Below are 27,253 nucleotides of genomic sequence, written 5' to 3' on the forward strand. Positions count from 1 at the left end.
TATAAAGAACTCCAGGTAGTCCAAATTAATGCGCACCTCTCCACGAAGTTTTCAAAGCCCGCAGGCTGAAGTAAAACTTAATTCTGGGCTAGTTGGTGCATTTTCCTCGGTAGCAAGTTAGCGCAACATAGAAAAAACACGAGAGGGGCGCGTTACCATAGACTCACTGTGAAACTTAAAGGCGAGGTGTGAGCCAGCATCGAGCCTGATTCGGGTAAAAGTGCAGCAACATTTAGGAGAGGAAAGAACTAATTTCTCCGTTTATTTTTTATTCTTTTTGATCAAAACTCAGATAGTTACGTCACTAATCTATAGCACTGTAATGTCCGCTGGCTGTCAAAATCATACCTACACTTCTGCGGGCTCATTATTACCCGTAAACAGCTGGACCGAATAATACGAACTGATCAACATCTAGAACACTTGTCAGCCACCACCCCTCTAACAAAAGTCTGCACTTCTCAGAGAGGCCCTCCGAGGTGGTTCAGTTGCTGTCGCATACTGCACCGTGGCACGAGTCAGTTTGTCGTCTGTAGCAGCTCTATTTCATTGGCGGCAACGCGGAAGCATCGGCGTGCAGAGATTTCAGTGTTCGTTACAGAAGCCCTACTTGGGCAAAAATAATTCGAAATAATCAAATGCGGCGAGCCTCGCAGCAAAGTAGTAATTCAGAAACACAAAAGAATGCATTAGTTTAATTTCAGTCTGCCACGGTAGGTCAACGAGGCACGAAGTGCTGAACACGCTGCGTTTCGTTGATGGTGGTGGTGAAAAACTTTAATCAAAGAGAGCTTGAGGGTAAAAAAAAAAACCCTGCTGCATGGTCGGTATCCTTAGTCCGGGACACCGCATGACGAGGCCCCGTCTCGCGCCCGCTTGACCAGAGCCCTTTGGGACTCCAGTGTGGAGCAGTTGAGGAGGGCAGTCTCCCATGCCTCTCGGGTGGGGGTGGGGAAGGGGGGAAGGTGAGGATTCTGAGTACACGCCCACACCGTGTGAAAGATATCGCAGATCTCTCCACAGTGCGGGCAGCGCCCATCTGTGTTCGGATCGAAGTGTTTTGCTATTGCAGGACAGAGAAGGGTTCCTGTCTGCAGGCGCCGCAGAGTTCGCTCCTCCGCCTTACTCAGCCCCTTGACAGGTGCCGGGTAGAGACGGTGGCTGTCGCAATAATAAATTAGGATTTCGCGGAACCGCAGAAGCGGTTTATGAGCTTCTGAGCCATGAGAGCTAGGATGAGGAGCCCGGTGTGTGAGCGCTCGGGCAACCGCATCAGCGGCCTCATTGCCTCGTAGACCCTGGTGGCCAGGAGCCCAGATCACTTTTGTGCGAGTTGGATCGGCGAGAGCGCGTCTTAGAATTTGCGAGGCAAGAGGTGATATTTCGCCTGCAAGATAATGTTTCGTTGGTGGTTTCAGTCGCCGTACCGTTCTCCACCGTGCGTGTCTTGGCCGCAGGTGCAAAAGGAAGGAGCGATGTCGGCCGTGTACAACGGCACTGCACGCAAAGCACTGCTGGCCTACGCCGAGGAAAACTACGTCGCGTACACGCAACGCTACGTCCTCGGCGCCGTGTTCCGTGGCGGAGAGTGAGTTGCCGTATAAGAGACCACAGGAGCAATGCCCTCGCAACGTGCTATGCTTTTCATGCGCCAACGCCAAATAACGTTATTTCAAAGACCATTATAATAAGGACACATCATGTCGCTGCGGACAGCTTTTTAAAATGATCGAAATTCTCTACACGGCAGGTGTATAAAAAGAGCTTTCAAACTGGAACAGGAAAAGATGGGAGGGACACCTTTGTTTGCATGTTCCTTCAATCTAATCCTGTCCCCGTGCTTTTCAAACGAGACAAGTGTACAACCATGCGGTTACCCTCTAGTCTATTATTAGGGGTGTGCGAATATAAAAATTTTCGAATACGAATCGAATACGAATACTTGGTTCCGAATATCGAATCGAATATCGAATAATCAAGGACATACGCATTTAACCACTACAAAACATTTATTTGAGCACCCAAAAACATAACAGTTCAACTATCAGTGATGAAATGAGCACAAAAGGTGTGTGTGGCTGCACAAAAAGTATCAAAGTCCGGAACATTGTTCTTAGAAGAGTGGAAATATCAGAGAAGATGGCTAGTACACAGCATTGATCAAGGCTAGCTTGCCATAAGCACAAAAGCGCGTTGCTGGAATGAACATAAAAGGTTGTCGTGAAGGAAAACCGGCTGCTCCACATGGTCAGGCAGAAGTAGTTCCCTTCTAGCTGAAACGACTTCTCCACCCAAAGAAAATGCCCTCTCAATTTGCACTGAACTGGCACGTATTGCGAGGTATTTCGTGCACAGCTCTGACTATACCAGCTTCGCAGGTATAGCCACAAAGAAGCTCACCAGCGCAGTCAGCTACTGCATGGCCCAACGTTCCACACTGCTCTAGGCGCCGCCATGTTGTGATGCCTCTGTCGATAGGACTTGGGGACCGAAATGAACGCCGGTGCTCGTAATAAAATATTCGGCTAGATACGAATATTCGTGTCGTGTCGAGTATTCGAAACAACACGAATACTTGGATTTCGAATCGAATACGCATACTAAAAATATAATATTCGAATTATATTCGAAAATTTCGAATATTCGCACACCCCTATCTATTATCTCTAATGCACCACTGAATATTAACCTGAGCGCGGCCGGACGGTCTTTTAGACCTTCATGGTTTAAGAAAAATATCCTGGTCCGGAGCTCCAACCCAGGATCACGGCTTGCCCCGGCCAGTCGCTCTACCAATTCGGCAGACCAAGAGATAGCTAGCACTATGTGGACGTTAATGGTAACTGCGCCTTTGTTTCAAACTCTCGCCACCTTGAGGCTTTCCCTCAAAGCATTTTGCACAGCGTTACTCAATATGAAAAATAATACGCGAGAGACCCTGTAGTTCTTAGGTATGCCAGTGTGTCTGGAAACTTCGGATGAAATCCAAGTGCGTAGGGAAAACAGGACATTTGTGCATTGAAGTCAAAATCAACCGGTGGTTGAAAAGTATTTGGGTAATATTTAAGAATGACGAAGCATGAAAGCGTTAAGGTATTAAAAATAAGAGGGATTAAAGCGTAAGTTAAAGTAAGCTACCAGAGCGGCCGCAGCACCCGAAACGTTAAAAACAAGCTCTATTCCTTCTGCTCAATATGCACGGAATTTTAGGAAATATGTCATAAATACGCTCTTCGATACAGCAAGAAGTTCCTTCACAGCTAGCGCGGAACTCAACCACACAGACGTCCGGAGATGCGCGCATCCTGAAAGCGCGCCATGCATGCTTCGGATATGCAACAAAATCAGACGAGCACCAGAATGGGAGGGATCAGAGACTCATTAAGACATATAAGCAAAAGGAGCCAACCGTTTTTTATTACAAATCAAGAAGAGCATTGCGAAATATTATTGTTGCTGCTGTTGCTGTTCTCGTCATTTCCGTTGTTGCCGCTGCTGTTCTTTTTTCCTTTTTGTTGTTGCCGTTGTTGAGAGGGCAATTGTTTTTGCTTGAAGACAATTGTACTGTGGACCTCCGCATGACGTCTGTGGTGGTAACTAAAATTAGTGTGTTATATTCTTTCTCGCATAGAAAAAGAATAAAAGCTACGCTTCCTAGGACTTTCCTGGTTTCATCACTCTCGGCCCCTTTTCCACACCAGTTAAAGACATGTATAGTAGAGAGAACAGCAACGCTAGACCTTCGATTAAATATGCGGTTGGAAAGTGATTACAGATAAAAGCCTACGGCGAAGCCTGCGCAGATGCATAACCACTATAAAGCTTCGAATGAGACGAATCAGCAATCAGTAGCAGCCCGCCCGTCATTTAAGATTCGCCTCTTTATAGGCACTGCGATCCGCTTATCGCTGTTTAAAAATATATTTTTTTTTTTATCTGAAAGGCTCAAGCGCCTTTGTGTTAAACACACACGGAGAAAAACTCCATCCAATTTCTGTGGTCTTTCTGGTTATGTTCACGATTTTCCAGCAGCAAAAGATGCGTTTGTTGCCGAGAAAATTGTATTTAAAAATTTTCCCTCAATTTAAGCTCGTGCCGTAAAGAGAATAAAGGACTCCGTGATCATCGTTTGGAAGTGAATGGCGGTGTTGTTTAGCCTCAGGGATTCGCGATTAAACCTTATGCACCGCAGTTTGCTTCAGAAAATGGCTGATGGTGGCGACACCTATTATTTTTCGCTCTAATTATAAAAGGCCAGTTTTCAACGAAAGCTTATGTTCTATTAGAACACGGTAATCTATTGATATAGGCCAAGTTCAGGTCGCCTTCAGAGTCCGTTTAAGTTGTTTGTGCGGTTTCATCTTTTGCTTAAGTATAAACCCGACTCTTCTGTGCGCTTCCGACAGCCACGAAACGTGCGTTCAGGTAGAGGCGAACCGCTCAAGGGTGAATTTCCAGACAAGCAGCGACTAGCCCGTCAGAGAATGCGGTTTGGAAAACTATACTATCGCCCAATTGTTTTATGAAAAAACTTGGAGAAATACATATAGCATCGCCACTCATTCAAAAGCTGTACATCCCCTTTAATCATGAATTATTACCGATGAAGAAAAATTTTGAAATTTTGACACTTTCTAACAAGCATGCCTAAACTGCACAGAAAAAAAACTCTCCCTTTTCATTTCAGCAATTTCTGTTAGGTTTCCATATGTCCACATCGTGGCTGTTTTCGGGGTCTCGAGCAGACTTCTTTCGACTCATTTCTGCCCAAAATCGTCATTATGCAAACAATTTGCCTTATTTTAGGACTTTTAATTCGTTGTTACATGCAGAACAAGCAATCGAAAAGACACGCTCTCCGGTGACAAACCGACGTTCACGTAAAACGCGGAGTCGTTCATCTTAAAAACTGAGAATCTGCGTTCGTTTCGTACATATGGCTTGAGATGATTCTACACGGCTTGTGGCAAAAGGTTAGGAATATAAGCTCCGGTCATTTACTGTGGTGCACTATATTCCAGCAGTAACCGAAACCAGCGCAAAACATGTTACACATGCACATATGATATGGCGTAATTCCGCCTCTGGAACTGCTTGTGCCTACAATGATTTTGACAGGATGGAGGCGTGGTTCAACCCGTACGCCATATTGAGCAAGGTCCTGGCTTACGACCTTGCCAGCAGCGCTCTTCTCGCTTACCGGACCGAAGACTCCAGGGCTCGCTTCCAGACAACGGTGGCCGTACACGTTCCCGAGGTATACACACATTCTGGACAGTGCCTCCCGACCATGAAACTGAACAATAAATAGGCGCGATGAATTTGTTCAATTTGCGAATGTGTAAAGCGGGAATATCACAACCGAAATAAAGAAAAGTAAATGGGCTGAATTGGGACATGAAATGCAGGGACATCATCATCATCATCATCAGCCTGACTACACCCACTGTAGGGCAAAGGCCTCTCCCATGTCTCTCCAATTGACCCTGTCCTTTGCCAGTAGCGGCCACTGTATCCCCGCAAATTTCTTAATCTCATCCGCCCACCTAACTTTCTGCCGTCTCCTGCTACGTTTGCCTTCTCTTGGAATCCACACTGTTATCTTGCCTTCGCATTACATGCCCTGCCCAAGCCCATTTCTTCCTCTTGATTTCAACTAGGATATCATTAACCCGCGTTTGTTCCCTCACCCACTCCGCCCTCTTCCGATCTCTTAACGTTACACCTATCATATTTTCTTCCCATAGTTCGCTGCGTTGTCCTTAACATAAGCTGAACCCTCTTTTTTAGCCTCTACGTTTCTGCCCCATATCGGTAAGATGCAGCTGTTGTATACTTTCCTCTTGAGGGATATTGGTAAACTCCCATTCATGATCTGAGAGAACCTGCCATATGCACTCCACCCCATTCTTATTCTTCTAGTTATTTCCCTCTCATGATCCGGATCTGCGGTCACTACCTGCCCTAAGTAGACATAATCTCTTACTACTTCCAGCACCTCGCTACCAACTGCGAACTGCTGTTCCCTTGCTAGGCTGTTGAACATTACTTTGGGGACTTATTGGTTGTCAGAGAAAGAAAACATAGCAGTTGCGGAGGAGAAGTTGAGCTTCGCAGTGAAAAGATGGCCGCCGGCTGTCCAAGTTGGTTTGTGGACGATGGTGGTGATGGTGACAGCCACGAGAAATTAAACTGAGTGTAAGGCTAACTGAAACCAAAAGAAGTGAGAAAATATCCTCATTTTCATGGCTCAGAAAGGACTCCTGCTCTTGACAGAAGGCGAAAAAACTATTAAAGGGTCCCTGAAGAGGTGTTTGAGGTAGGATATAAAATGCTTGCATTATGCAGAGTGCAAGCAACCGAGCGCTCAGACCTCGTAAGCGAGCCGATAATTTACGACACATTTGTAAAAACTCCCGTATATACCCGCGCCTTGGGGGGACCAGCGGTGTCGGGCTTTCACCCAAGCTCCCCCCCCCCCCCCCCCCCCCCCCCCCCCCCCCCCGTCCCGGGGGAATTCCCGCGCGCGTAGGCAACCGGCGGAGGATAAGAGCGGGTGGACCCGGTGTAGGACCGCCGACATTTCAAGATGCAAAATAGGACGAAAGGAGAGGAAAAAGCGCGAAGACGCAGAAATTCAAATGTTCACTACAGATAACTGAGCTTCCACAAAACGCATTTAAAGAATTCTAGCCGGATGATATTTGTGAAACATTATTGAGAGCCCTTTTCAGGGACCCTTTAAGTTCATTATATCTCTAGGATGCGCATGAGTCATGCATATGCTCAAGAAGCTTTGTCAACTATTTGTAGAATGTACTGTGCTTCTGCAAAGCAAAAAAAATGGTGTATTCTTCGGCACCCAGAGTGTACGTGCTCAGTGCTATGTTGTCCGTGTAACTGACTTAACTTCGGTGGGGTGTGGCGCGCAAAATAAAGCTGCTTTTTATTATTATTATTCTGCATGACTTTCCTCACCAAAGCACAGCACAGCACAGCACCGCATAGCACACGGCATAACGTACGGGTGAAAGGGACAGATATTTAAAAGCATGGGCGGCGCTTCCAGAAATTATTGCTGAATTTCGCGATTTACAAAAGAAGCGTAGATATTTCCATTTCTCTTTTGCGCAACCCTATCTCCGCAAATATCCTAAGCTCGTCATTCATCTGACCCTTCCATTCTCGATTGCGTCTCGTTGCCCTTCCTGTCACCTCCATTGCTCCAGGACGCCACTGGTTGTCGGCTGTGTCCATTATGCGCGCCCTGTCCTAAAGTGCGATTGATAAACGGCAAGTACAGTGTGCAGTGGCGTTCTATCTCCTCTCAGGCAACGCGTCCCGACCGCGCCTTCTTAGCCAGAGCCGGTAGCAACCTGGAGAACCCGCTGAGTGATCTGCACGAGCTGGTCCATGAAATGGCCCACGTGTGGGCTCTGCTGGCCCCGCTGGCGCTGGCCATGGCCGTAGCCGCATTCGTGCCGTTCGCCAGCAGCGAGAGCTGCAGCGGCTACATGCAGCTGCAGCTCATGACCGGCATCCCCGGCTGGCTGCACTGCCTCGTGAACATCGCCTTCGACGCCGTCGGGTTCGCGTGGATGGCGCTGCTCGTCTCCGTGCTATTCAGGACCTACTACACGCTCGAGAGCGCCTCGTACGGTAGGCACACATCATCACCGGCTTCTGTATATTTTGTGGCAGATATGGCACTTGGGGCGAGTTGGTGCCATATTGCTTCGAAAACATAGCGCAACCCAAGGCAAGGTCAGAAGAAAGGCAAGGCACACTCGTTGGTTGAAAGTTAGCCTCGCGTGTCTTCTTTCTCCTGTCCCCACCTTGGGTCGTGCTATACATCTGAAAGCTGCGCGGCGGTTTCTCTTTTGAAGCGAAAAGCTTCACTAGGCTAGTCAACACCGGGTCTGGCGTGCGCCGTGATCAATTTTAGCCACAGATGCGCGTTCGCGAGTTCGCCGCGTTACGTCACTGGAGAGGCGCACGTGGTCCGCGGAGCCGCCGCCGAGCGCGGCTCCGTCGGTCGACCTTCGCCGTCGTTCGCGCGCTCTGCGCGTGTTTACCAAGTGTGCATCAGCGCGCGCTCGGCTTCCTCGTATGACGCTCACCGAAGCTTTTCGCTGATATCCAGGCTTAACCTAAGCTAAGCCATAGCCAATTTTTTTTCCTTCATTCTTCATTCATTCCTTTCTTATCTTCTTTACTTTTTTCTTCTTTCTTTCGTCATTTCTCAATTTCCTTTCGGCCTAATTTTTGTATAGGCTTAGGGTGCTCTGGCGCGTGGTATGTATTCAGCTTGAAAAATGCAGCAAGCTTCGTGTCGCATGTTACGGCGATAGTCGCCCCTAGAGGGGCAGGAACAGTGGCCCTGCAGGAAGGGGTCGCGATAGGATTTCAGCCATTATAGACACCAGCGTCTAGCACATATTGTGTGGCCTTAGGCATTGAATGTGAAAATGTGCAACATCCGAAGCTTTCGAACAGCGGGTCGTATACGTCTCTATTTTGTTCAGTTCTTGAATCTAATAATCGTTGTTCGAAACTTAACATACTCTTTCTTTACTTGCGAATGCTCAAAAAAGCATGGGCTTTGGGTAAGGCTGTGAAATTAGGTCGATGCAAAGAGGCAATACATTGGGAAAACTGCTGCTCATTGTGCAAGATGTAACTGCTCTGTAAGCAGCTGATTACGTAATTTGTTGAATAACGGTGTTAAGCTGTTATTTTGCCGGAAGCAGCACTGATTTGTGTAATCACACATCGATTTCACACTTTGTGAAATCGATATGTCTCGATATGTGAAATCACATATTGATTTCACAACAAACGGAAATTTTTAACTAGTTGTTAAGGGATAGCTTAAGCAGCTCATCGGCTCAGAAATGTGATGTGCGCCGTAACGAGCGGTTTGGCAACACATACAGTTGCGCCAGGGCTCGGCCGCTAAATTTAGCGGGCAAGGTGACGCCTCATGGGTGCTCAGCGAACTAGCGGCGCTCGCCAAATTCAAATAACTGGGCGTGAAACATCACGAATAATTAAATTTCGTGCTTGGCGAGTCCGGCGAGATCCTTGTGATCGTTGGGCTATGGGCAAACCAGGCTGGGCATTGCCGAAGCGTCCGCTAACATTTTAGTGCGTTAGCTCTAGGTCTTCCACTCAGCCTCTTAGTCGTCTGTACAGTAAGTACCTCTGTGTGCCCACCAGGTTGTGGGCGACCTGCCCTAGGTTTCGCAGCACAGTGCAGGTCACTTCATGCGACTACATTTGAATGGTGGCTCAGAGCCATTGATTTTCTTGCAGATGCCCTCATGGTACACTGTGCGAGCTTCGGCGCCGTGGCCGTTACGTCGGCGTACCTGATCGCCTATTGGTCCAGCGCCGCAGACAGCGCTTACGTCACGGTGCTTCTTGTGTACGGCGTTGGGGGTGAGTGCTTCGTAGCAGGAACTGAGCGTTAAATACACTCGAACAACAGATTCTGCATTCTTTACCAACACCTTTATTCACCCTTAAAAGCCCCCTAAACAGGAACGGCGTGTGTGCTGATAGTTTGCAGTCACACACACACACACACACACACACACACACGAGCACGTGACCAATGGAACAAAAATAAAAAGAGCAAAAAGAGTAAACGACAGGATAGCGAATTGTATCAACCAAGTAGAAATAGAACGTGGAAAAGCATGTGGTAGTAGAGAAAGCTAACAGTGAGGTAATTCAGGCGTGGTTTGCAGTGTACTGTGTAATCAAAGGTGCAGCGCAAATTATTGATAATGATACCATTAGCAGCTGCCTGAAATCGGTGTACAGGGTCGGTCAAAAGTTCCCAGGCCACAGGGTCTACTTTCGAGCGCCATAGTCGGGCAGTTACGATAGCCCCGAAGCCCAAAATCTCTATAGAGGATGGGAGGGGAATCATCCTCATCTCTGAGAAACTTGACACCTTCATTGCTACCATAAGTGCCAGGATATGCCACTGAAAAGGAGACCTTGTGGCCTGGGAACTTTTGACCAACACTGTGCATAGGGTCTACGGCGACAGGAAGGCAAGGTGCGTCGGAGACGTTGGAATGTATACCCTGAGCGTGTCTCTGCCCAGGCGGGCTACTCGTGGAGACTAGCGTACTGCTGCTGACCGGGGGCCAGGACCCAAGCTTCCTGTGCTCCGTGCTGCCCCCGTGCGCCGTGCCCATGGCGGCGCTCAAGGTGATCGTGCTCGAGTGGGTGCACCGCACGTGCGACGACATGGCCGCCACCCAGCTCCAGAACTCGACGGCGCTAATCGCCTTCTGTAGAGACGCGGCGGACGCCCTGGGAACCGTCCAACCTGAGGTGTTCGCCGGGCTGCTCAAGGCACCCGTCGAGATGTGCTGCGCGGGTATGCCATTCATACGGGTGTTCATCCCTTGTGGCAACACGATGGAACACCTTATCCGAACACACCCAGTAAAGAGCTGGAGAAAGTCCAAATAATGTCAGCTAGGAATTTTATTGGTGTTTCTCCCCGAGCTGGGCGTATTAACACAGGTAGCTTTAACGAATCCTCACCCTCCTCAACGATAAATATGCCCGTTCCCGCACCCACCACATTTTCAAAATCCCATGTGACCCATCCTGCAGAGCAATCTATCTGTACAGCAAGTATCTGTACAGCTCATTCCTACCCCGATATTGCTTTTTCTTTGGACAGCAGGTCACATGAGGAGATTTTTGACGATGACGTACAGTCTGGACCAACATGATGATCACTTTGGGCTAAAGCTGTTTGGTCATGAGCTCCGCCGAAGTTCGTTTTCATGAAAGTGGAAAAGAAAAATTGCTAGGGTTTAGCTTTCGTTAAACCTGGTAGGTTGCGTAGGCATCCATAGCGTTCCATTCGGGATCATCACCCGTTGTAGACGATTCGGTTTCGATGGAGGCGCGGTGCGCCCGTCTAGCAGCGTCTTGAGCGCGCCGCTTAGCAAGGCGCCGTTCGCGTTCTTCATCTGTCTCCGAAGCCCGTTGTCGTTTCTTGGCTTCGTCAAGCCGACGTAGCCTCCCTTTCTGTTTAATAGGCGGCATAACGACGGAGCCGGCAAGTGAGCGAACGCATTTTACCCCCGTTCTCCAGCCTCCTCTCCACACTCCGCAGCTGGCGAGAGCGCGGCGACGGCAGCGCCTCCACTCGGCAGCGGCGCGGCTGCAGCTGTAGTGCGCCGCGCCTCGCGCCGCCCCGACGCGAAGGGCTGAAACCTATCGTAATATTGCTTACGCAATAAAATGCATAAGCATAACTGGCCCATGCATTTCCCGATCATTCTTCTAACGATCACAGCCATATAGCTATCAGTGAGTCATACCAACAAAATAAATTATTGGTCTTCTTGGGCCGACACGAAGGTGGTCACCTTCAAGCTGACTCTGACCATACTAGGCAGGCGACGGCGACGGTGATCACTGTTGCGCGCGCCTGCGCACTCCCTTGCGGCTACCCCCTTTTACAGCCCACCCACGCCACGAGTTCCTCTGTGATCTACTCGCCAACCATGCTTTACGAGGCTATAGTCAGCACTATCGTAGCCTGAAATTCCCGCGTTCCCTTGCTAGAGAAAGCGAACCATTCTGGAACGAATGGAGAGGCTTTTATAGGTCATCCAGGCAGTGCACACAAGTGGCAATGCTACTGGCCAGGAGGAGTACACTGTCGAGAATGTACTCCTGTCTGTGCACATGTATGTCCATATGCGGGCGCTGAAGTGGGTGCCGTCATAAGATGTGAGAGGGGAAGAGGAGTGAATGTGGAGTCGGGCAGCTGCTGCACGATTCCGCTTCCAGAACGCAACGACGAGCGAGGCCTAACTTGATTCTTTGTCGTCTCCTCAGCGTGGGACAATCATTGTTCCACGCGGGGATGTTGGGATAGAAAGCACCGTCTCACACTCCACGGGCCGTCGTGTGACCCACTGCGCATGCAGGCCTGCACCCGAAGTACAAGGTCGACTGGAGCCCGCTCCAACTGAGCGCAGCCGGGACCGGCCTGGAGCTGCGCTTCATGATATTGCTCGCGCTGCTGTTGTTCGTGTTGCTCTGCTGCTACAGATCGGGCCGCTTCTTCAGCACGAGCACCGTGGGCCCGTTGGCGGAGCAGATGCCGCTCGACGCGGAGGTCATCAAAGAGGCGCGTCAGGTGAGTCCCCCATGCTTGGCGCGGATTGCGTGTAACGTGCGGTCAGAAATATCCTCCTGGTTCAAGGCCACTGAAATTTCTTTCTCAGTTTCTTTCGCGACCTGTGCACCTGTGTAGTGACGTGGTCAGTCTTATCGCTATCCTCCTCTTCAGGAGCTCTCAAAAGAGCAGGATCGTCAGTTGAGCGTGGTTCACAGTGGAGGCTTGCTTTTGCTTCACTGCTTTTTATGATATTATAACATGAACCCCTCGCACAATTCTTGCACGAGTTCTGGGGTTGTGCCTGCAATGGCAATGAAATGTATCGAATTGCTTACAATTAAAGATTTAATTTGGTCACAAAAAAGCAAGCAGATACATATGCATCATAACAGGCATAAACCACTTTTTTAGTAGCGACGGGAACAATGCAAGCAGCCAAGGGCGTCCGCAGAATTTTTTGCAGGGGGGGGGGCCCGTTGGTGCCCTGGGGGGGGGGGGGGGGGGGGGGGGTATGTTCGTAGCAAAAAGGCGCTATTTGTGGAGTAAATTTATTTATTTATATATAAATAAAAATTAAACAAAATGCACACAAGAAAGAAAAATTACAAACAGCAAATTAAAGCGCGGCTAGGAGAGGTACATTAGAGTTTATCAACGAAGAAACAACCAAAATTAATAAAAAATGCAAAAAGATGCTATATCACTTCGTGGAGAAGAGTGCTTAGTCTTCCTGCATACAGGTTCTCGACTCACCCGGATTGATGACCAGCACACAGCACAATATGTTCGCAAACACGCAACTACAGTCACTCAGTCAGTCTTCCTTGAACAGCAACTGTAGGCGCCTCGGATTTTTCTGGGCGAATTGCGTAATTACACGTGTGATAAATTCACTTCTGTGCTTCATTACACGCTCTCGGTGCACACTCATCATACACATTGATTGGAAAAACTGTTGAACGCGTACGTTGAAAACAAAAGATGACTATATATACAACGAAAACTTATTTACAAGATAAATGCACGCTCGCAGCTTCATACACCTCGCTCCATCTTGCTTGCGCATCCGCACAGTCGAGCAACCCCACACACACTGCTCGCCGCTCGTCGTTTTCTCGTCCGCTGTCTTGGTTGTTCTCAGCTTCGCTGACAACCGGCCACTAAAAACACCCAAGCACAAACACAGAGGCGCGCACACGTGCGAGGGCTTACTTGCCGCAGTATCCGCGAATGCGCACTTTGGGGGTGAAAGGAACGCCGCGCAACTTCCGAGGGGAAGGGACACTCGCCACTCCGGTCGGAAAATTTGTTTTTGTGTTTTTATGGGGTTCAGAGCCCCAAAACGACTCAGGCTATGAGGGATGGAGTAGTACAGAGTTCCGGGTAATGTCGACCACCTGGGTCTCTTTACCATGCACTGACACGCACAGTACATGGGCGCTGTTGTGATTTGAGGCCCAGCCAGAGGTGACAGGCGAGCCAGGCAGGCGCCATCGGGCTGCGTTGACCAAAGGCGCTGGTTTTCGCAGAAGACGCAAAGAACGCTGGTGTGGGGGCGCCTTGGGAGTGCGTCGCCGTGAACAAAAGCAGCTAATCCCCTTTGCCGGAGATTCTGAAAGCGCCGCTTCTACCGAACTGCGCTACCCGTGGATCGGAGGAGACAGCGAGCGGCGGCGGCGCCAACTCATCGCCCGCTTGCCCCTGAGCAGCCCGACAAAGCGGGGGTGGACACGGCTGATTTGTCCTTCCCTCCTTAAGAATTCATCGGTGACCGGCGTAACGATAGGTGAAAACAAGATGCCCCGTGCACTGTCTGCCTCCGTGTCGCTATCTCTCTAGAGATCAAAGAAACAGACACCCATCTCAAGGCGGCTCGAAACACATGCTCGCCGGTGCCGCTGTATGTCTGGAACAGGTCGCCCTTCAGTAGAGCTAACGATGGCGTGGTTTGAAAACGGCGGAACGACGCACGCCCGGACGCGGCATTTCGCAGATGTGACCATGCGGGGCTGCTTTTACCCTTTTGGCTGAGCGCACCACCGCCCCCGGCGTGCGGCCATCACTCACGGTTCGAGTGAGTGATTTTCCAGGGGGGTGCAACCGCCCCCCCTTGCCCCCCCCCTCCGGACGCCCATGCAAGCAGCACGACAAGCCCGCAATGAAGCCCAGTTTCCAGAACTTTCAGTGTGTTTCGGAAATTTCATGGCTCTCTCCACAAACCGGGAGTTTCAGTAAGATGTTCTGCCATTTTTAAAACTAGGCTTCTTGAGTTATGAGTGCTCTTTTCGGCATGAGATTGTCAGTGGCGTTGTGCCTCAGAATACAGATCAGACGTACAACTAGTAAGCTGGTTAACTAAAATTATTGACTTTTTAACTATTACTGGTAATCTCATTTATTGAGAGGTGGGTAGCCCATCGGAAGTAATATCCGTATCAGTTTTTAGAACTCGGTTGCCCTCGATGCTGTGTCCCAGCACATCTTGGCTATTTCGACGAGTTACGTGCAGTGGAGGGGCTTCCTTGCCGGTAATGTTCTCGAAAGCACATGCATTTTGTCGCGATGTAGACAAAGATGTTGGGCCACAGCGCCGAAGGTAACTGCGTTTTCCAAATTCTAACAACTCATATATGGATATTACTAACGATGGGCTACACGACTCTCAATAAATATGGATACTGGGGGGCATCACTCTTTTATTTTTTTCTGCAAATGAAGTTCAAAAAGTACTTTCAACATGTGGGCCCGCGTTGTCCATGACTTGCCCATAAATTCCCCGCAGCAAACTGTCCGGGTGAATGAACTGGGCAGCAGTGTCTTTTAAAAGGTATTTTAAGTGATGGAATATTTGCTGATCGATTATCGGAGGGGTAAGAAAGACGTTTACACCCCCCCCCCCCCCCCCCCCCCCCCCGGAAGCCTTCGCGCATCTTCCCGAACGTCCGTTTTTGGGCTTTTACAGAACACGTAGAAAGAATTTCCCACCGGTCATTTTTCAAAGCAAGATAAAGACCTCCGAAGCAGCACACTCGGCCAGGACAGCGCGTGTTACCGATTAACTCTAAAATATTAAGTCATACTTAATACGTTCGCGTCCCATGAATTATGCAAAACATCTCTGTCCTTAGCCATTTATTGTTCAACAACAAAGTGCACAAAAATTGTTGTACAAATAAAAAGTAAACTAAGAAATCATTGTTTCTAGTCCCCCCCCCCCCCTTTTTGGTATAAGGAAGTCCGTCCGCCCCTCACCTCCTGGAACCAATCTCTGGGACTGCCACTGCGATTAAAGTGTCCTTGGCCCAGGAGTCCACATTTAGGCCTCCAGGTCCAGGATTAGGCTCCTTTCTGGGTTCACAAGTAATCTCCTGGGCCCAGAGCACTTTTGTCGGTGTTCGAGTCTCACACAGGAAGCAAGAACGAACGGATATGACGTGTCATCAAACCTAAACACGCCCCTTGTGTTGTTTTTTGGTGGCGCGCGACTGCCTCAGGTGCACACCGCCTGCGAGAGGAATGCGCTCGAGGATCGCGCGCTCGTGGTGGAGGACGTGCACAAGTGGTACGAGGACGACTACTGCGTGTGCGGCTTCAGCCTGTCGCTGGCCCAGGACGAGTGCTTCGGCCTGCTGGGAGTCCACGGGTGCGGCAAGACGGCCGTGGCAGAGATACTGGCCGGCCTGGCCCTGCCCAGCCTCGGCGAGTGCCACATGGGCGACGTGAAGCTCTCGGACTCCGCGAGAAACGTAAGCGTGTGACGATAGGCGTAGAAGTAGGAGTTATGAAGTTTCTCCCTTCCTAACTTCCGGCCGCAGCGGTGGCTTAGTGGTTATGGCGCTCGGCTGCTGACCCAAAAGACGCGAGTTCGACCCCGGCCGCGGTGGTCGAATTTCGATGGAGGCGATATTCTAGAGGCCTGCGTGCTGTGCGATGTCAGTGCACGTTAAAGAACCACAGGTGGTCGAAATTTCCGGAGCCCTCCACTACGGCGTCTCTCATAGCCTTAGTCGCTTTGGGACGTTAAACCCCATAAAACCAAACCAAACCTAAACCAACCAGCGATCCAGTAGTAGTCGACGTTACGAAAGACAGAGGGGAAAACAGCTGCCGTGGTATAGTTCAGTTGGTACGAAAGCGCCGCGCGCTCATGCGCATGTGATGGGTTCGGATATAACCGGCTGCAAATGGTTGTCTTTTAACGCGATAGTATTAAGGGCTCTGTCACCTTGAAAATCCGGCGTAGGGTAAGCGTCACCTGTCCAGCATGGCAGGTGACAGTTAAACTAATGACTGGTCGCTCGGGAAGAGCAACCTGGGCCGCACAAGGCCCCCGCTGGGAGGTCTCAGACGTATTTTCCTTATTTTCAGTCCAATCCCAATGAAGCTATATCACCTATGATTTCGAATCTGAAATTAACTTTCCATAAATTAGTTACTTACTAACAATTAATTTAATTAGTCATTCATTAGTACCTCGGTGCAAAAGAAACGCTCAATAAAAAATAATTCTTAATCCTTGGCTACGTATATAATGAGTAAAGAGTGTAATTATCAAAGTCGTTTTTCCATTTTATCCTCATTAGTAATTTTACAGCACTTGGAATAGCAACATTCATGGTGTGAATGTCATACATTGGTAAATTTTGAAAAATTAAAATTATAATTTATACATTATAATAAATAGATGGTTGGTTTATGGTTGGTTGGTTTATGTTAAGCAACTCAGGCTATGTGTCACAAAGTGCGCGCATGCTTTATTTTTCTTCTTTCTTCTCCGACCAAAGTGGCCACGGCTGGCCACGGCGCCGGTAGTATGCGGGCATGTCGCGACGCAGCGGCGATGACTTTGCCTCCCCCCGCGTGGGCATTGACCCCTCGCGACGCTGGGGGGGTCAAGACTACGCCGCCCCCCTCCTCAGGATTATCGCCGGGAAGAGAGTGCTTTCACGAGGGGGGGGACGGGAAGCGGCCGGTGAAGGCCCTAGCACCCGTCCCAACCTTGAGAAGTTAACATCCCTCCTCGTTAGGACCATACCTTTCCTTCGCGTCCCCTTCAGTTTCTTCATGCTTCTTCTCCCCCCTTCTCAACATCTGTATATCGTTGGTGCACGGGGCCGAGAGGATTCGTTTGCTTTTATTTGTTTTTTTTTTTTTGTGGTTTGTCACGTGAACACGGTGGCGGGAAAATCACGACCGAGTTAGTTGGCTTAGAGATTTCGGTGCGTGCCGACGTGTGTAGGGTCAGCCAGGGCAGTGGTCGGCAAGCGAGCCTAGGCGGTGTCTGACGCGTAGAGCGCGGCGACGGCGGCCCCGAAAGACGCGTGGAAGACGCGTAACCCGGGGCCCAAGTTCGCCCGTATCCGCACCCCCCCCCATCAGCACCGCGCGCTTCCGCAGCCCGACGCTCCCTGCGACCGGACCTTGCCACTACGCAGCTAAGTCACCGATTCTCACCACTCGCTCTGCTCTTTTTCTTTGTTCTGTCGCTGTTCTCGTCCTATTGCTTTGTATATTGCTTTAATCATGTAACTTTGTTGTATAGTTCTCGCCCTGTTGTTTTCCTTCTTATTGTGTGGGGTTTAAATCGGGGAGATATAACTCCGTTCTCCCCGTTTAACCGCGGCTGAGCCAGTTCAAAGCCGCGCGGACCCCACCCCGTGGTCGCGTACGCTACTGAGCGCACGCCGACCACGGCGGGCCGTGCTCTGCGGGAACAAAGGAACGACACACTGGCTGACACAAACAAGGCATTTATTGCTATAGCAACAATAACGCCAGCTAGCAACAAAATACACTGAGGAATCTAGGATGTCCGACTCACCAGCACGGCTACGAGCGAACGTCCGCCCACGGTAGGGCAAAGGGATAAACTCCGAGGTCGAGCGGAACGGGCTCGGCGGGAGTAAGTTCCGGCCGAGAGGCGCCCGTCGACGAAGAGCGAAGCTGCGAGCGAAACGTCCGTTCGCTTCCCGTTGCCGAGGGAGAAGACGGCCCGTCGCTCCCCGCGAGCGCGCAGCAAAACGCCATCCGTGGCGCTGGTGTCGCTGCGACGCGAGCGCCCTCCCTTGTTAGTTACAGTAACCGAACCGAGAGGAGTGCTTTTCGGGGGGGCAGCTAACAACAGTGGGGTGCGTTGAGGGAAAGCGAACGCAGGGGACGAAGGCGTCCCCACATCCCCCCAACCTTAAATAGACCCACGCGCCTGCAAGTTACATGCTATGGAGGAGTCTCCTGGTCTTCATGCACTTGAGGCAGGTCGTGCAGCGGAGGTCACGCCGACAGAGTGCACGCAGTCTTCCGCGGTATTCCGAAGGCGGCGTGAAGGTCTCCGCTGGGACGACTCGCATGGCCCGCGGACTATGTGCCCGCAGGCCCGCGAAGAGGAGGGCCGGTTGACCACTGCAGTCCAAGATTCCGCAGTAGTCGCCAGGGCAACAGCAGCCAGAGGTGGCTGCTGTCTGGTCTCGCCACAGCTGCCCCGGATGGATGCGGCGAACAGGATACAGGCCGCTCCGTCGCAGCAGGCGGCAGCGAGACGATGTGCACAGGACAGCAAGCCGCAGTGGCTCCGCTGGATCTGAAAGATTGCCAAAACACACTCCGCATGCCTTTAACGTAGGTCACGGGAGGGGAAACGGCGTACACAAAGGCCTGGTGGCTCAATGCTCAACTCGCTAGCAAAACGTGTCGGGCGGTTGTGCGACGCAAAGTTCGAGTGAACAAAGCCCTTTCTTGAGTTGAACGAGAATGCTCGGTTCATGCGAGGTTAAAAAAAAAACAGGCGGCCAGCAAAGTGCGCCCCCTCTCAACACCACGGTCCGGTGGTCGTCACTTTTGACATGGCGCAGGCAGCTATAAATAGCCTTAGGCCTCACTACCACTGTGAAGGTCGACGACCCCCAACAAAAGAAAGACCCGAAACGGGTTTCGTGCGCGCAGCCGCGAGGAGACATCAGCGTTGTGGGGTGGTCCTCCCCGCTCACTGCACGAAGCAGCTGCTGAGTGATCGGCGCCCACCGTATCGGACGGTGTCGGAACGCCCGGTGCCGAGCTGCAATACCAGCGAGCTCGTAAAGGCACCCGTGGCCCCAGGCCACCCGGCTCCCAGAGCCGCGACTCCCAGAGTCAAAAAAAGAGACAGCGAGAAAATATATACAGAAAACTCGGACCACCCACGCGGCTTCCGTACTCACTCGCTTCGGGCTCGGCAACTCCGCGGGCGCTAGGCCTCGCGCTCCCTCGATGCGGACCAAGTGGTTCTTGAAGAAACTCCAGGAAGAAAATTTCACAAAAAAAAACATGCTGCGCATGTCGAAAAGTTCAAACATGCTGCAGCGCAATACACCTCGCACTCAAGAAAGCATGCCGCAGGTCCTAGCGATCAAAATTCACTCTAGGCCTAGCACTTGTCAAGTCCGGACAAAGAGCGTTCCTCGAACCGAACAGACTGTCGTCCAATGTTCCAAGAGCAGGCCCCACGTTGGGCGCCAGATGTGGGGTTTAAATCGGGGAGATATAACTCCGTTCTCCCCGTTTAACCGCGGCTGAGCCAGTTCAAAGCCGCGCGGACCCCACCCCGTGGTCGCGTACGCTACTGAGCGCACGCCGACCACGGCGGGCCGTGCTCTGCGGGAACAAAGGAACGACACACTGGCTGACACAAACAAGGCATTTATTGCTATAGCAACAATAACGCCAGCTAGCAACAAAATACACTGAGGAATCTAGGATGTCCGACTCACCAGCACGGCTACGAGCGAACGTCCGCCCACGGTAGGGCAAAGGGATAAACTCCGAGGTCGAGCGGAACGGGCTCGGCGGGAGTAAGTTCCGGCCGAGAGGCGCCCGTCGACGAAGAGCGAAGCTGCGAGCGAAACGTCCGTTCGCTTCCCGTTGCCGAGGGAGAAGACGGCCCGTCGCTCCCCGCGAGCGCGCAGCAAAACGCCATCCGTGGCGCTGGTGTCGCTGCGACGCGAGCGCCCTCCCTTGTTAGTTACAGTAACCGAACCGAGAGGAGTGCTTTTCGGGGGGGCAGCTAACAACAGTGGGGTGCGTTGAGGGAAAGCGAACGCAGGGGACGAAGGCGTCCCCACAATTGTTAACAGTTGTTTGTGTGCTTCTGATTTTGTGCTTGTTGTTCGCATCGCGCCTGTGCATTACCTCTATTTTGCTTGGTTTGTTTTGTAACCGTTTGTTCGTGTTCTTGCCCAAGTAAAGGGGGTTGCTAAAGAAACTTGCCTATACGCCTCATGCCTCCGGTCAACGGCTAATCAGGCGTGGCCCCTATCGCCGGTCAGCAGTCTAACCTCATCTTCCGCACGCGGGGTGGAGAGGTTTGTCGCTCCTCCCCCTCCGAATTTACGGACAGTGCAGTGGTGGGCAGGTTGGCCCGATTAATTATAATTTCGGCGCCAATCAAAACATCTAGCCGCCCACCATATCGCGACACTATGAGAGACGCCGTAGTGAAGGGCTCCGGAAATTTCGACCACCTGGGGTTCTTTAACGTGCACTGACATCGCACAGTACACGGGCCTCTAGAATTTCTCCTCCAAAGAAATTCCAGCCGCCGCGGCCGGGATCGAACCCGCGTCTTTCGGGTCAGTAGCCGAGCACCATAACCACTGAGCCACCAAATAGACAATGACCTTTTGCACATATGGGCAGTAGCGATTAACCCTATCGCGTCATACCCTTACTGCGGAGCTTAAGTGTCCCCCTCCAATTTTTGAATAAGCTGTCTGCCAGAAAATAGCGTGTTTTCGGGCATTTCACTGACTCGCACTCCCTCGCGCGATGGCCTCAGTGGCAGTCCCAGGTGGGCTACTGTCCGGAGGAAGACGCGCTCATGGACGTCTTCACAGGCAACGAGATCCTGCACTTCTTCGCCCGGCTGCGCGGAGTGCCCGAGGAGAAGATGGACAACCTCGTCAAGAGCGTCGCCCACGTCACCGACCTCGGCAAACAGGCCTCCGAACTCTGCGGGACCTACAGGTTCGCAGCAGGTTGATGTCGAGGAAGCGGAGTGTTCGGATGCGTCATTCAACAAACATGAGAGATAACGACCTAACGGTTGCCGAGCGCCGTGGTCAGGCTATGCAGATTATTAACAAATGACGATACGCTCGTGCGAATGACATGCGAATTTCTCTAAAACCCTTACACAAAACTTTGAGATAACTGCGACGACCCGCATTCAAGCAATGCGAAAGCAAAACTCCACATACTATATCGACGCCCGTAGCTGTTCTGACGTCCATGTAATATATCGACGTCCGTGGTTATTTTAACGTCTAAGTGAATTTTATGCGTTTTTTAAGTTTAATTAATCAACTAATTACACCTCATCAACCATATTTTTCCCACCGCAACATTTTATCACACACTTTCACAATCACACTTTCACACGTGCACAGAGAACGACGTCATCGCGCGGACAAAATTTGCGGACATATTTTGCGGGCACTTCTACCTGACGCGACATAGCCGTATAATGCTATCGCATTAATAATTTCGGGCTCCCCATGGTCGGTGATATGCATAATTATTCACAGCAGAAGGACAAACCTTCGTGGAGTGAAATGAAGTCGACACTGTTCGTTCGCTCGACGCCCGGCATCCAGTTAAACCTTACGTTTTGCGCTCTGTTCTAAGGACAAGAAATGGCACGCACTCCGCCACACCGCCCCCCCCCCCCCCCTTTTTTTTTTGTTACGCGTTGCCGCGTTTTTCGCCTTACTGCTCAGCTCACTTCATAATCCATACCCTTTTCATCCCTCCATAAACACATAAATGAGGGCATCGTCCACGTGGATAACATGACTATAAGAAGATAATTCTCGAAAGCACCCCCCCCCCCCCCCCCCTTGCCCACCTCGATGATACAAGGACTCTAACTATACTCTAACTGGCCACGCATTGAAGCCCAGAGCTTTCGTTCACGGCATAGGCCTTGACGTCGGGCACTTCAGGTAAAGTGCCCTAATTAACAGTTATCGTTAAAATAACAATGCATATCACTGAAATAGCCGCACTTTTGATATTCGTGTTTCCAACCTCAACGTACTACTGCCTCTGCGGCGCCCGGTGAGGCCAAGACCTAGTCAGGAGACCAATAGTCTCCTTTTATCTTGCCTCGTGGGCAATACTTGTATTGCCTAAAAAATGAATAAATAAACAAATAAATAAATAAAATTGTCGCGGGGCACCCGCTAAAAACTGCAGCTGTGACCACAGCGGCGACTTGATGGCTTGAACAACCGCCCCGCATGCGGCAGGTGCGAGGTTCGATCTCCAGTGCCGCCGAGTACCCACCGATGATACAAATTGTGCAAGCTTTCCTACATGGCCTGGTGCTCGGCTTCTTTGGGATTAAATGCTTGGAACGTTGGTTCTTGACCACACATTGTGCAGACTGAAACACTTTGCGCCACGGCGTTCTTTGGCTAAAGTTGTCTTCTGCCATTAGAATTCATTATCAAAAACATCAGCTACCGGCATGTGCAGCGCCAAGGCCGTGGTTAAATTGAGTCTATTGCGCAGCGAGAGCTCCGAAAGCTGCCTTCATTCTCTACATTTTATCTTTCTGCAGCACCGGCACCAGACGCAAGCTGTCCACGGCTGTGGCTATCATCGGCTCCCCGCGCGTCGTCATCCTTGACGACCCCACGAGCGGCGTCGACATGATCGGACGGCACATGATATACGACACCCTCCGGGACATAACGCGAACCTCCGCCTCCGCGGTCATACTCACCTCCCGCAGGTATATGCGCCCTTACCACCGTCGCTGATTTTACACGGCCCTAAGACAAATCCATCAGTCATCACGATCAATCGCATTTAGAGCAAACAGAATTCCAATTTTAGGATTAGAGCTGCGAAAGGTCAACGAAACGAGAGAAAGATGGGCTAGTGATGCCAGCCACAGACAGTGCGACCTCCCACACAGGAATCACTCATGACGTATGGAGATGTGAAGCAAATGTGGATAGTGTTCGGTGGTGGCGCAGTTATGGTGGGAGAGGTCGAAATATGCGTAATAAGTGCAAGATGAATACGTGCCGGCACAGTAGTAAAGGAGGGAACAAGAAAAGGCAGAGAAAACGAAAACATACCGAAACGACGGGAAAAGGTGAGGAAATGCAAGCATGCAAGAGAAAGGAACAAAACCCGGGACCAGAGAAATACAGCGACAGCGCGCTTATTCAAAGGTTGGCCGCATGAAGTCTGGCAGAATGCCCGGTCGTAAAAATCTGAGTAAATTTGTATAGCATGACCACAGCACAATTTTAATGAAAACGTTCCATATCGAAAGCTGCAGTTTTTGTCAAAAGTATGAAGGCCATTTGTGCAAGATCGTAATCGATGCGGCCTTTGGCGAATGTCTCCCAGCAATACGACGTTCTTTGCAATGTCGTATGCATTCCTTGTTCTAATTTGATTTCAAATCCTCACTGTAGGCCCAGGTTGCATTAGCGGTTCTGCAGTGCCTTGAGTGCACTTCAGACCACGCCTTCACCGATGTGGACATGGATGTGACCGCACCCGGAGTAAACTGGCTGCTCATGCACACTGCATATAGATGGAGGACGGTACACTGTTCTACTTGTACGGCGTAGCTGCATTCTAAAAAATTCAGCAGTCACTGATTTTTTTTATTGTGTTTTGAAGGGGACGGGGAGCTCAAGAAAGTAATGCACAGACTTGGCCAAAAATAGTTGGGCGGCTACGGCACGCTCGAAATTCCAAATCCCCAGAATATCCTCACGGTACTTAGGACTTCAATGGTGTTGTAAATGCTCGAATACACGCATCATAGGTAAACGCTATGGCTTGAAGACTTTAGACCAAGGGTGTACATCAGCAAATGCACCAACGGGTACCGTCCAGCGCGACATGCACTTGCTCACTGAAGTTCGAAGAGAAATGTCCGCCACAGATGCTTTGCTATAGGATGCGCTGGAAGCACCCTTGCAAAGTTCGCCTATCCAGTACACCTCAAGAGGAAAGAATAAAAACATCTGTACCTTGCCAGTACTCATTTACGGGACAGAAACTTGGCGGCTAACGAAAAGGGCAGATGTTAAGTTGAAGACAGCGCATTAAGAATCGGGAAGAGAGCAGAGTGAATCAGGGAGCAAACACTGGTTCATGATATCCGAGTTAAAATCAAGAAGGAATGGGCATGGACAGGGCACGTAATGCGAGGGGAAGATAACTGGTGGTCCTTCACAGCGAAGGAGTGGATTGTACGAGAATGCCAATGTATACCAGGGGGCGGCAGAGATTAAGGCGGACGGGTGAGATCAGGAAGTTTACGCCGAAGCTGGCGCAGGAGTCGGGATAGGAGTAGTTTGAGGTCAGTGTGAGAGGCCTTTGTCCTGTAGTGGACGTAGGCTGATCCCGGTGAGTTCGCAGAACGCAACCGTAACTCGATCAGTCAGCTGCGCTGGCAGAGTGCATACAACTGAGGCCACTGCGTGAGGATGCCTCGCGTTCTGCGCAGCACGGAGGAGTGCGAGGTTGCGTGCAGCCGGGTGGGCTTCATGGCCTGCGGGGAGCTGAAGGCGCTGGACACCGTGCAGCGGCTCAAGGACAAGTTCCTCAAGGGCTGCACGCTCACCTTCGCCCTGCGCGAGAGGATCACCCCGTACCAGGTGGAGAACGTCAACAAGGCCGTCACGCACGTCTTTCCGGGATCCAAGCAGGCTGACTGCCGCGAGGTGGGCCCTCCTCCTTCGGTTGCACGCGTCTTCCAGTGGTTGGGGAGCCTAAGTCTTGTCGGAACGGCCAGCGGACGAGTTTCCTCCAATCTCTTGTTCAGTCTTCTCTATGCTTTATTCACTGTTCCACTAAGCCTATGACTGCTTGCCTGTGCAGCCGGTAAATTAAGCAATGTACAGTCTTTGTCAAAAGTAACCAGGCTGCATGGTTTGCTTCTAGCTCGTACAGTGGAGCCCTTAGAGCTTCCCTGAAGCTGGAAGGGTTGTTAAAGGTAAGGACTGGGGGTTTTCTTACCTTCCAACACATTTTGTTCTTTAGGAAAGCCACAAGGGCTCCACTTTACAAGCTAGAAGCAAACCATGCAGCCTGGTTACTTTTTCAAAGACGGTACATCGCGTTGCAAGGAAAAAAAAAGCACCTCTAAGTGCACGGAAAAGAAAGATGTCGAAATGTTTTTTTTTTTTTTAAGTATGCGACTGCACTTCGAGATTGCGCTCCAAATGTGATGATAGCAGTAAAGGCGCTGAGACTGCACTTGAAGGAGCGGAGATAGCAGCATTAAAAGAACAGGGTTTAGTAAAGGCCATGCTAGCGTTTTCGAATGCCACCGCTGCCAGTAAGCTATGTAATGACCCTCATCCATATACCTTGCAGGCTACGTCTAAATTCAGAGTGGCTTGCCGAGATTATGTGCAGCTTGGGAAGAAGTGAAATGGAGTTGCGAGCAACACAAACGAAAAGAAGAACCCCCCCCCCCCCCCCCCCCTTCTTAAGGACTGCAACCACCTTTTATCAGCAGGTGCTTCTCATTAGTACTAGCGTACTAGCGAACAGTGCTGCATCTCGTTTGGTCGCGCTTTGGCTTCGCATGGCGGAGGAGCAGGAGTTTGTGATTAGAGGACAAGCGTACACATTCTTGCAGCTGTCTCACCCGGCAGTAGAGAATGTGCCCTGTTTATCGAACGGACACAGTGGACGCACTTTTAAGAAACACATCAAAACGTGTTTGCCTTGACTGCCGCCAGTGCAGTCATTCGGGACAGGGCGAGGAAACTTCAAACCTCTTCCTTCGTCCCCAACGCCCCCCAGGGCGTGTTCCTGTATTTCATCCCGTACAAGCTCCCCTGGAGCCACGTCTTCTCGCGCATCGGCAAGCTGCGCAACTGGTTCCGGCTCGAGTCGGTGCTCATGGCCGAGAGTACGCTCGACGAGCTATTCCTCGGCATGGCGCGCGCCGAGATGGCCGAGGACGCGGCGATCGCCAAGCGGGCGGCCAAGGACGCCTCTTACGCCGACTTCATGGGCGACCCGTGGGGCCGCGAGGCACAGGAGAAGCACCGGCGTCGCCAACAAGTGCGCGAGCGCCGCCGCAAGAACCAGCAGCCAGCCCGGAAGCCGACCAACGCGTCGCCCACGAGGAGCTACCAGAGCGTCACCTAGGGGTGCTGGAAAAGACCGCGCGCTCGAATTTGTATTACGGCGTTCGTTAAACGCCTGATGTTGCCTCGAACATATATGCGGCACAATCTGGAGGCCATCTTTCTGTGGCAAATCATAGCCGGCCATTTCTCTTAATCAGCCTCCTCTTGTTACCACGAAGAAATAAAGAAGTGTCGTTGACCACATCCCAATTTGAGAGTTTTAAAATGACCGTATTCATAGGCGTTGAGAACTGAGACGTGCTAGTGTTTCAGCGAACACTCAAAAATTCCTAAAAAATAAAAAGGTAGGAATACAAAAATATATTTCGGAAGTATCAACAGCTGTATCTTACCGGTACTCACCTATGGGGCAGAAATGTGGAGGCTAACAATGAGGGTTCAGCTTAAGTTAAGGACAACGCAGCTAGCTATGGAAAGAAAAATGATAGGTGTAATGTTGAGATCGGAAACGGGCGGAGTGGGTGAGTGAACAAACGCGGGTTATTGACATCCTAGTCGAAATCAAGAAGAAATAGGCTTTGGCAGGGCATGTAATGCGAAGGCAAATTAACCGGTGGTCCTTACGGGTAACTGAGTGGATTCCAAGAGAAGGCAAACGTAGCAGGAGGTGGTACAAAGTTAAGTGGGCGGAAGTTAAGTGGGTGAAGTTTGCGGGAATACGGTGACCGCAAATGGCAAAGGACAGGGTTAATTGGAAAGAAATGGGAGAGGCCTTTGCCCTGCAGTGGGAGTAGTTATGCTGATGGTCACTTAGTCACTTAGCATGGGAAAAATATCGCTTGTGCGCCCAACAGTATACCACAGAACTGACAAGTGCTAAAGATAAATTTTACTCTCAAGATTTACTATCAATCCTTCACTCTAACCCCAACAAATTCTGGCGCATGCTATCTAATAAACCACAAGATCGCCATGTACA

General features: G+C 50.7%; 1 protein-coding gene across 1 annotated transcript in view; it reads left to right on the forward strand.

Moving 5' to 3' along the window:
• The window catches only part of LOC149372676 (phospholipid-transporting ATPase ABCA3-like), a 46,335-nt gene extending 19,816 nt beyond the window's left edge, over window positions 1-26,519 (forward strand). The window contains exons 14-20 of the mRNA XM_089567230.1: window positions 10,118-10,396; window positions 11,973-12,184; window positions 15,661-15,912; window positions 20,973-21,160; window positions 22,758-22,931; window positions 24,675-24,891; window positions 25,982-26,519. Of these exons, the coding sequence (XP_089423356.1) occupies window positions 10,118-10,396; window positions 11,973-12,184; window positions 15,661-15,912; window positions 20,973-21,160; window positions 22,758-22,931; window positions 24,675-24,891; window positions 25,982-26,332 (1,673 nt within the window). The 3' untranslated portion in view covers window positions 26,333-26,519. The remainder of the gene's footprint in view (window positions 1-10,117; window positions 10,397-11,972; window positions 12,185-15,660; window positions 15,913-20,972; window positions 21,161-22,757; window positions 22,932-24,674; window positions 24,892-25,981) is intronic.
• The last annotated feature ends 734 nt before the right edge of the window (window positions 26,520-27,253 follow it).

Source organism: Amblyomma mixtum, chromosome 1, assembly GCF_055824585.1.
Source record: "Amblyomma mixtum isolate Tamu chromosome 1, ASM5582458v1, whole genome shotgun sequence".
Classification (NCBI taxonomy): domain Eukaryota; kingdom Metazoa; phylum Arthropoda; class Arachnida; order Ixodida; family Ixodidae; genus Amblyomma; species Amblyomma mixtum.